General features: G+C 32.3%; 1 protein-coding gene across 1 annotated transcript in view; it reads left to right on the top strand.

Annotated features, from left to right (window-relative positions):
* il1rl1 (interleukin 1 receptor-like 1) overlaps positions 1–6,234 on the top strand; it is a 7,794-nt gene extending 1,560 nt beyond the window's left edge. Inside the window, exons 3-11 of the mRNA XM_042764362.1 lie at positions 1–181; positions 1,199–1,358; positions 2,440–2,590; positions 2,665–2,733; positions 3,754–3,877; positions 4,056–4,189; positions 4,523–4,660; positions 5,428–5,592; positions 5,673–6,234. The exon at positions 1–181 is cut by the window's left edge and continues 72 nt beyond it. Coding sequence (XP_042620296.1) covers positions 1–181; positions 1,199–1,358; positions 2,440–2,590; positions 2,665–2,733; positions 3,754–3,877; positions 4,056–4,189; positions 4,523–4,660; positions 5,428–5,592; positions 5,673–6,058 — 1,508 coding nt within the window. The 3' untranslated portion in view covers positions 6,059–6,234. The remainder of the gene's footprint in view (positions 182–1,198; positions 1,359–2,439; positions 2,591–2,664; positions 2,734–3,753; positions 3,878–4,055; positions 4,190–4,522; positions 4,661–5,427; positions 5,593–5,672) is intronic.
* The last annotated feature ends 5,050 nt before the right edge of the window (positions 6,235–11,284 follow it).

The raw sequence follows: 11,284 nt of genomic DNA, 5'->3' as shown, positions 1-11,284 counted from the left end.
CGAATCTCCAGTGCTATAAAGAGACTGAAAACAGCTCGTATGTTTGGTTCAGAAACCTCAGCAGTACAAAGCAGGTGGAGCAGATCGGGACGGAGGAGAGTGAGCGTGTCCATTACCACCACTCTGTTTTATACATCCTCTGGTTAAACCTGAACGACACGGGACGATACATCACTCGCTGGTGATCACACACATCCATTCAGCTCTCAATGCACATCCGTGTTGTTCCAAACCTGTTCCAAACCATGCTGAAAATGCGAATGCTCATGATAAAGTAATGCATTTGAGTGCACTACACTCCAAGTCTTCAGAAGTCATATAATAGGCTATAGGAAAAACTCAAATTTGAAGTGTTATATTGTGCTTTACAGAAGAAAGAAAGTCATATTTGGAGCATCGTGAGGATGAGTAAATGATGACAGAATTTTAATTTTTCGGTGTACTGTCCCTTTAAATGTATGTTTTATCAAAATTTAGAAAACTAGAAAAGTAGTCACACCTAAAAAAAGAATGAATCTTGACATTAAAATGAGTTTTTACTTAGTTCACGTGCAATAGCATTCACAAATTTGGGGTTGGTACTTTTTTTATGTTTTTTAAAAAAGTCTCTTCAGCTCACCAAGGGTGTGTGTATTCAATCAAAAATACAGTAAAAAATGTTAACTATTATTTCAAATCAAAATAGCTGTTTGCTATGTAAATATATGTGAAAATGTAATTTATTTCTGTGATGCACAGCTGAATTTTCAGCATCATTACTCCAGTCTTCAGTGTCACATGATCTTCAGAAATCATTCTAATATGATGATTTCCTGCTCAAGAAACATTTCTGATTATTATCAATGTTGGAAACAGTTGTGCTGCTTCATATTTCGCAGAAACCGTGATACATTTTATTTTTCAGGATTCTTTGACGAATAGAAAGTTCAAAAGAACAGCATTTATTTGAAATATTTTATCAAATATTTTATAAAATTTTATAACATGATAAATTATAAAATATTTTATAACATTATAAACGCCTTTACTGTCACTTTTTAATAATTTAATGCATTCTTGCTGAATTAAAAAAAATAAAAAATAATAATAAATAAAGTCATACTGACCCCAAGCATTTGAACAGTAGTGATTTTCTGTAGTAATCAACATGAGTTCACGTGTGTTTTCAGTAGTGCCTGATGTGTGTGTTGTCTTGTAGGTGGTATGAAGAGGATAATTGTGATGAATTTGAAACTGACCTTGTGGTTCATGAGGAGTTCAGCACGGATCTCTTGTACCACACAATGGCAGAAAAGAAGGTGTCAGGAATCTACTGTCCCGTGTGTGAAGATCAGCAGGGCTCCATCACCTGGTATAAGGTCTGTTTGGGTGGATGTTCGGTACATTTGACTGCATGTTTACAGTGTATGAGTCACAAAAGAGAGCGAGAGACGCTGATTACTCATCATTTGATCGGATCAAAGATGTTACACAAGAAGAATTTCCTGTTTGCGTGGAAATATTTCACATTACAGAAGTAGAATTTCATGTTGACTAAAGCAAACCCGCAAATGTTGTGTGTAATTCAGTTATATAAAATTCAGCTGTTCACTCGTATTGCTAAACACTAACTGAATGAAGTCACTTACTGAATTAAATTAGACAATACAAAAAGAAAAAGAATTAATAAATACAAAAATACTGTCAATTGACTATCAATTTCTGATTGAAAAACCTTTCAAAATAAATCCTGCACCACTTTTTTTTTTCAGTGTACTTAAAGGGGTCATGAATTGCATTTTTTACTTTATAATATTCTGCCTTGGGATTAAAAAAAAAAGGCATTTGCAACTTTTTTTCTTATAATCCTGACTTTTTTTTCTGTAGCGCAATTCTGAGAAAAAAATAAATAAATTGGCAAAAAAAAAAATTATAATAATAAAAATCAGAACTGCAAGACATTACCTCAAAAGTCAGATTTGTAAGACATGCAATTGTAAGAAAAAACAGACAAAAAAAAGAAAGAAAACAATAATTGTGCAATATAAACTTGCAAATTTCAAGAAAAAGTTCCAAATTAAGAAGTCAACAAAAATACCTCTTTTAGTTTTTTATTCTGTGGCGGATACAAAAAAAAAAGGAGAGACATAAACTCAATTAATGGCGAGAGAAAAAAATAAAATAAAAAATGAGATAAAATCAGAATTGTGAGAAAAAGTTGATATCTTGTATTTCTCTGTACATCTCGTAATTCAGAGGAAGACAAGAATTGTGAGAAAAAGGTCCAAATGGTGACATAAAAAGTTGTGATTATTCACTGATGTGATTGGCTAACATCTTTGCATATGAAATTATTATTTTATATTGAAGAACTGTAATGCGATTAACTAATCATAGAAAGTGTGAATTACATTGTTATGTTAACATCTACTCCATCAACGTTGCTTTCTTTTTTGGCAGAATTTCTCTCTTATTCCAAACCAAGAGTCTGATCCTTTACGTATTCCTAACTCTTCAAAAGAAAGCGAGGGCATTTACACTTGTGTTTGCACGTGGGAGCATCACGGGATAAAACACAACTCCTCCGGATCTCGCAGACTGATCATCGAAGGTAGATTCATCACTGGACTGTGGTTTACCTGTGAGAGATGACATTTTCTAACATCATCTTCCTCTTGTTCACAGAACTGACCATCAACATTTCTCCAAAGATTCAGCTGCCTGTTAATAACTCCGTTGTGTTCGTTGATGTGGGTGAGGAAACACATTCAAATCAATCACCATCATAGTGCTGCTTTATTTTCTCGTTCTTTTTCCCTGCTAAAAGTGTAAAAATTGTGTGTTCCACCTGAATTGGATACAGTACAATTCCGTATAACCAAAAATAACACTATAAAGATCATGTAAACAGTTGGCTACTTCTCAGACATCTCTAAAAAATAAACACGAGAACATTTGATTTTTAATCAATTTTTCATTTCACGAAATGTGAACATTATAAAAACAGCGTTTTAAACATTTTTCAATTTGAATTTTTATGTGCACTTTTCTTATGTTCTAAAAGTAGAGTACGGTGCTCGCAACACCAAGATCAAGGGTTCGATTCCCAAATGTACAACGTAAGATTATACAAATGTACATCTTCAACACAGCATGCATTTCTTCAAATAATGTTTAATTTTTTCTTTCTCAACCCATGTATCATGTTAAAATCCTGTTTACAAATCGATTGTTATATACAGGATCAAATTCACCCCAATTTGTATTCAATAGAATTCCCCAAGAATTCACACACCAAAAGTGTCTCGCACATTTCTAAAATATAAACATGAGAAAATATGTTTTTTGAAAATATTTTAAAGTATTATGAAATACTTTCAAAAAATATTTCTATTCATTTTTAATTTTTTTTTTTTTTTTTTTTGTCTGCTTTCCTGAAGTTCAAACAGTAGAGTAGGTGCCATAGCAACACCAATATTATTGTTTGATTCCTAGCTAAATCTGCATGCATAATTACTTCAATTAAAAGTGTCTGCCAAATGCATAATTATATGAAAGCAAATACCCTCGAATCCACAACACGTCCACGAGTTGAAACTTTGCAGGCATGTTAATGAAAAATAGACACATCATTTCAATTAAAAACATCCTAGGTTAACCAGTATTTTTTGTTGCGGGTCAAAGCTGGTGCTGTTTTAAAATGTCGGCATGTTTTCATCATGAACTCTGGAAATATTTAATGTCTGAAAGCCTTGATTGCTCTTGTTTGTTTAGGTTCAAAAGTGATCCTTAATTGCTCGGTCTACTTTGGACAGACTGTGTGTGAACGGTGCTCTATTCGCTGGGAGAAGAATGGGATCAAGCTGCATGGGGTGGATGGATATAAGCAGAAATACAGGTGAAAATCTCCTTCTACAAACTACCTGTAAAACCAGGAGTTAAACTACATTTTCAGAAAAGTAGGGCATAAAATAATTAGACATATTGAGACTAAACCCATCTGATCTTCTGCTCAAGTACTTGTAGTATCTCTGATATGACGCAGATCCAGATAAAACAGTGCTGTTTTTCTCCAGAAAGATGGATGGCACCATTCAGTCACTTTTGAACATCACTGAAGTTTCTGAGTCCGACCTCCGTTCCAAGTTTGCCTGCAAAGCAGAAGACTCTGTTGAAGTGATTTTTGTGTCAGTCACTTTGAAAAGACGAGGTGAGACCCTCTCATCACATCTATGAATATAGTTCAGTCTAATTTAAACTGCATTATTTTACCCAAAAATATGTGCCATGTATTTTTATACATATTGAATACTCTATTTTGTGAGTAATGTGTCTTGCTTAGTAAGCAAAGTTAATACTTGGATAAAAAAAAAAAACACTTCATAGAGATTTCTATTTTAATATTAATATTTAATTCACATTTTTAAATTTGTTTTATTCCATTTTATCATTGTAATATTTAAATATCAGTATAAATCGTAACTAAAAGTCTGAAAGTCTTGTATTGTGGCACTGGTTTGAATTATCTCATGTTTTATTTCAGCGTCAGTGTTGTATGTGATTCTGGCATGCATTTGCACTTTTCTTGTTTTCCTGCTGGTCGCTGGAGTATTGAAGTGGTTTGCATTGGATCTGGTGCTGTTCTTAAGGCAAATTTTTGTCAAGCTCTACAGGAAAGAGGGTAACAAATAATATTTCATAAATATTTGAATACATTTTCATAAATAACAGATAATATTTGAATAGTTATATACATTAAATATTGTTTATTAAAGTATTAAAATATATAATATATATTGTTTATATACATCTAAAATATCGAAATACTGTGTGTGTGTGTGTGTGTGTGTGTGTGTGTGTGTGTGTGTGTGTGTAGTAAAAAATATAAACATTCAGATCAAAATAAATCAAGATACATTTACTTCAGAAACAAAATTACATTAGATATAAAGTAGTATATGGAAATTATAGTATATTAAAAAGTAAATAAATAGATAAATATTTATTTATTTTAATATATCATATATATATATACATTTACTTCAGAAACAAAATTACATTTATATATATATATATATATATATATATATATATATATATATATAATTTTTTCTTAAAACAAGAATAAATATTTGCAAGTAAAATAGAAAAATAAAATTGTTTTCCCTCTGAATTAAGTTTATTTTTCTGACCCCATTGGAAGATCATTTTTGTTTATGTTTTAAGCATAAACACTTAATTTTTTTCAGTTTTTAAGAAAAATAAGTAATTTTGCTTTTCAAATGTACCATGATTTTAAGAATTTAAAGATTTTTGTACTGGAAAACCAAGTAATAATATCTATTTTTTTTTGTGCACATTTTTAGTGTATTTTTTTATTATTTATTTATTTATTTATTTATTTTACTGTATGTATACTGTTTACAGTTTACTATCTTATTTTGACAGATGGGAAACTGTATGATGCTTATGTGATTTACCAGAGAAACAACTTGGATGAGGCGACAAGCAAAACTCTAAGTGACTTTGTCAATGGATCTCTGCTAACAGTGCTGGAAAGCTACTACGGCTTTAAACTTTTTATTCACGGCAGAGATGACCTGCCTGGGGAAGGTACGCTTCTTTACTTATCAACACAATTCATGTTTGAGACATCATATAATGTCTGTTTCTCACTGTCATCTCTTCACCAGACTGCATGAATCTGATTGAAACTGAGATCCAGCTCAGCCGGAGACTCCTCATCATTTTAACACCAGAAGCAAGTACAGATAAGAGCAGTGTTTCCCCTGAAGCGTATGATCTGCAGGTAGGGCTCCATCAGGCTCTGGTCCAAGGAGAAACCGGCGTGATACTCATCCAGCTGGGAAAGATGCAGGACTACACACATCTGCCTCTCGGGCTGCAACATCTGCTCTCTAAGAATTCACCTTTACTGTGGAGAGACGGCGAGTCCTCACCCAACTCCAGGTTCTGGAAACGAGTGCGATATCAGATGCCTGTTGTGTCGTCCTGTCAAAGGAGTTCAAAGAGTAGATCGCTGAAGGCATCGTTTCCGTGTCAGGGTTTTCTTGTTTGATGCAAGAGATGCATCTCAGGTCCAGGGGCCGGATTCATGAGAAGAAGTTAAGAAATTAACATTTACATTTGCATTTAGTGATTTAGCAGACGCTTTTATCCAAAACGACTTACAAATGAGGACAATAGAAGCAATCAAAATCAACAAAAGAGCAATGATATACAAGTGCTATAACAAGTCTCAGTTAGCTTAATGCAGTAGCGTAGCAAGGTTTTTAAAATCATATAATAAATAAATAAATAAATAGAATAGGAAAAGAATAAAGCAAGTTAGTGTTAGAGGCCTTTTTTTTTTGCATTTGTTAAATGTATAATAAATAAAAAAGAAAACAAATACATAGAATACAAAAAGATTAGAGAAGCTAGTGTTAGTTTCTTTTTTCTTTTTTTAAGAAAACTAGCTGTTAGTAAATAAATAGAGTGCAAGTCTAAAAGGGGCATTTTTTTTAAAGAATAGAATTAGAATAGAGATTATATAATTAAAGAAGCTAAGAAATTTCTTAAGATAAATTTGTAAGAATGTTCCGATGTGCGATTATCGATTATTTTCTTAAGAACATCTTATTTTTTTCCGTAAGAAAATGACAGATTTAACATTAAAGAGGGTAAAGAATACTAATTTATAAATATTTTAATGCATTTTATTCATTTGTTTTTAAATTAAAATCAATATCTAAAATGTTTGAATGTATTTATTTTAATTTTTATTATTATAATACAAATCTTGTAATAAATAATAGGTAATATACAAAATGTGTGATTTTTAAGAAGATTATTTTGAAGAATTTGTCTGTTTTTTTTTAAGAACATGCTTAAGCAATTAAATAAATTTTCATTTATTTTGGGAAAATAAATATGTTACCACAATATATTACAAAATATTATTATATTTTTTTTCTTAACCAACAATATAAGGAAAAAATTGACAGTTAAGAAGTTTTTTGTTTTATTCTTAAGAACTCTGTTTGCACAAATTACAACACAATGTTTTGTTAGCTTGAAAATACTGAATAATTGTTTACAGTTAATTTTAATATTTTTAATCAGTCTTTTGAAATCTGTTGGAATGCATCAGTTTTGTGCTAATTGTATGTATAAATGTATGTGAACTTTTATGAATGCTGTCATAATTTAATAAATACTTTTTCTGCATTAATTACACTACTTATTAACATTATTATAAAAAAAAGTTTACATAACGAAGGGGGAGGGGCTATCAGACTCCAATTATGAATGATAAAATAACCTTATATAATTCATAAACTACATGGTTGAGTGCGTGCATAAATACATAATGTATGAGTGCATAGTGTATAGTGCATCATTTGGGACTAATTACAATGGATATGCATTTGTTGCTGCCATAAATCGATCCGCCCTTTTCGCAGAATTTTGTACCCGACCAAACTTACACACTCACAGAACAGACGTTTGGGAAAAGAAGCAGAAGCCATTCACCTCATTAGAAGTCAGTGTACCATCAGAATGATGTCAAAACTGGTATTTCAAGGTAAAAAAAAAAAAAAAAAAAACCTTAAAGTTGCTTAAAGCTGTTGATCTAGAGTCAGTTTTCTTGTCCCACTGATGTTTAAAAGCATAGTTCAAACATTTACTCATGTTGTTTAATAGTAGTGTGAACTTTAAGAATTGTGCGTGAACACGCTTGGGGAAGTCGTGGCCTAGTAGTTAGAGAGTGTGACTCCTAACCCTAAGGTTGTGGGTTTGAGTCTCGGGGCGGCAATACCACGACTGAGGCACCTTGAGCAAGGCACCGAACCCCCAACTGCTCCCCGGGCGCCGCAGCATAAATGTATGCCCACTGCTCCGGGTGTGTGTTCACGGTGTGTGTGTGTTCACGGTGTGTGTGTGTGCACTTTGGATGGGTTAAAAGCAGAGCATGAATTCTGAGTCACCATACTTGGCTGTATGTCACGTCACTTTTTTTTCACTTTCACTTAGTGTCATTTCCATGACAACCAAATCAGTCACACCCAACTGCATGTCAGCCAGTGTTGCCAACTTAGTAATTTTTTTGCTAGATTTAGCAACTTTTCAGATTGCCCTAGCAACTTTTTCTTCCAAAAGCACCTACAGTAGCAACAAATTTAGCTATTTTTAAAAATTTATTTGGCAACTTTTAGCAACTTTTGATAATTGATTCAAACGATAAAAAGATACACATTTTCCATCTAAATTAAACAAAAAGAGAAAACCAAAGATACCTAGCAGTACACACATCATGTGAATTAAGTTAACTGCTATTTGAAATTGTTCAGTAGTAATTAGGTGTGTTCGTTTTGAAACAGTGCTGCGCAGACCTGTCAGTGTATGACATCAAAGTAGCGTGAGAGCTAATAGATTGCAGACGGATCAGCATGATTTCAAATCGCTTTCACAGTGCTTTGATGTCAAACACCGATCGGTCTGCACAGCGCTGCTTCAAGTCGAACACACTTATTATGATAAACCTTGTTAAGTAGTAGCTTGTACCTGTGATTGTTGATCAGTTAGTTGATCTAATAAAATGGAAAAGGTAGTAAATTTCCAAGACTTTATCTGTTATCCATTATCCATTGTAAACCCGTAAACCGAAAACATAAAATACAGAACGTAATTTAAAATGCAGGTGAAAAACCTGTGAAAAATAAATATGGAAAATTCCTTCATATAGTATACTTTATTTTTTTTTACAGACATTTCTTACAGTGTAGCATACTAACAAACTACTAATACACTGCTTAAAACTATTATTGTTCAGCCAATAATTAAAATTATCCCATGATTTACTCACCCTCAAGTCATCCTAGGTGTATATGACTTTCTTCTTTCAGACGAATCCAGTCGGAGTTATACAAAAAAATGTCCTGGCTCTTCCAAGCTTTAAGAGTGTTTTTTTTGTTGTTGTTGTTGTTTTTTGTTGTTGTTTTTTTTATAGTGAATAAAGGCCTCCTGTAGCAAATGGATGCATTTTAGTAAAAAAAAAAATCCCTATATAAAGTTATATAAACCGTAATCTCTAGCTTCCGCTAACTGTTGCACACTCATTTACAATAGAAAGCCTTTCTGTTGTTTTTTTGTTTGTTTTTTGTTTTGTTTTGTTTTTTACTGTGATTACTTGAAATCATTGTTGTTTTAGTATAATTGATATTGATAACCCCTAGATTATAGTTTTTGTCAATATTTTGACAAAATTTTTATTTTTATATTTTCATTTACATTTTAAAATTTTAGTAATTTTGTTGTTTTTTTTAAATATGTCTATAATTCTTATTTAAGTTTGTTTTAATTATAAATTGATTAATGATGCCTTAAAATAAGATTTTTATATTTGATTTTACTACAATGAATCAGTAAGAAATTAGTAAAACGTCTTCAGAGGTGAGGAAGAAATAAAATATGGGATTTATTTACTAAATGCCTGCAGTGCATTGTGTATTTAATATAATAACAGTTTTTGAGAGCATAAAGTTTTTTTTTCTCCATGCATTAAAGCGGACTGGATTTTTGAAGCTTAAAAAAAGGACAAAAGCACCATAAAAACAAGCCAATTTATACGCTATAATTCATCTGGAAAGAATACCACACAGAGAAAGGGTGTCAGCCCATTAAAGCAGTCTTGCTTTCTCATTGGAAATGTAATCTGATCGTCCATGTAAAGAATTGCATTTCTCCCACTTAGAGTTGCACTTGGTGACCATTACTGTGGCAGCTTGTTTTTGTGACTAGTGTACATCTGTGGAAAAAAGGCAAACTGTCAAGCTTTCAGCATGGAGTTTTGTTATTTCTCTTCAGTTTTCTTCAGTGTGAAACTCAGAATATTTAATGTTGATTATATGAAGCTGTGTAATAAGAGACCATTTTCAATCACAGTCCAAAGAGAGAAGTGAAAAACTCCTTTAAGGTAAAAGTATCTGAAGCATGCAAGCAGTTCAAGTCAGTTATAATGTTCTGTTTTATACAGTAAATATGTTTTATCAATATATTATTTAAAAAATCTTTAAAATAGTTTCTTTCTTAGTGTGTGGTGAAGTAGCTGTTTTGTTTGCAAAAACTCATATTTGTCAAATGTACCTTTTATGCTAAATAATAAATAATTTCTTTTGTTTGCAGAAATGCTGTGCACACAAGAAGAGAGAGTCCAATCAAAGGACATCAGCAACATCCAATTAGGAAATCTGAGAACTTTATTCTTAAAATTTGAAAAGGTGAGACAAAGTGTGTGTGTGTGTGTGTGTGTGTGTGTGTGTGTGTGTGTGTGTGTGTGTTCTGTGGGTGTGTGTGTGTGTATGTGTGTGTGTGTGTGTGTGTGTTTCTTTTTATATTTTTTTTATTAAATATAATTAAATTAAATATATTTTTGCATACATTTGTGTGTGTGTGTATGAAAATATATTTAAGTTACAATGGGAACTTGCAAGATTTTAATATAAAAAAAAAAAACAATCTGTGAAACTGCAAAAACACGCTATACAAAAATATCAGGCTATTTTGGCTAAAAGAAATTATAATTAATCGCATGTATAAAATTACAGCATATGAAACGTGTGACAACCTGCAACCTGACATTTATGTAAAATACTCTTATGCTAAGAACCAGGGGCGTCACTAGGCCCTTTTTAGGGGGGCTTCAGCCCCCCTAAACTTTTGCCCAGCCCCCCTAAAAAATAATTTGATTAATTAATTTGTGATCGCTTCAGTCCCCTTTAAAAACTCATTTGAAACGGCCGCATGCTGCGTCAAGTTTCGGCTCCTCCCCTGATCTGAGTCTGCATGAATTCAGGGCGTTTTTCAATCCGCAGGGGCGCCGATCAGAGCGAACATCAGAGAGTACAAGGTGTGTGTGTGTGTGTGCATTTATTGATAGATTGCTATGATATGACATCTGCATTGGTGCAGTTCTTGTAATTGCAGTTTACATAATGTTACTGGATAATACACAGTTCGGTTTCTCATCCAATACCATACGTCTTCACTGCATTCACCTTCAGCCCTTATCACAGTGTGATAGTAGTTTTTTTCTTCCAACAAAAATGAAGCGATTAACACCCATGAAAACGTACTTTAGAAAAACGATCATAATTTATTTTAATTTACTTTATTATTGTGTATTTTGGCATTACATTATGCAGCCATGCACAGAAAATGATTAAGACACACATCATTGTCTGAAAGCACTAAAGGGCACAGAGAGAAACATCATGTGGAGTTATTTTGTTTTGTATTATTA

Source organism: Cyprinus carpio, chromosome A9 (assembly GCF_018340385.1).
Source record: "Cyprinus carpio isolate SPL01 chromosome A9, ASM1834038v1, whole genome shotgun sequence".
Taxonomy (NCBI): Eukaryota; Metazoa; Chordata; class Actinopteri; order Cypriniformes; family Cyprinidae; genus Cyprinus; species Cyprinus carpio.
Note: the sequence above shows the minus strand (reverse complement) of the source record. Positions and strands in the feature narration are given on the sequence as shown.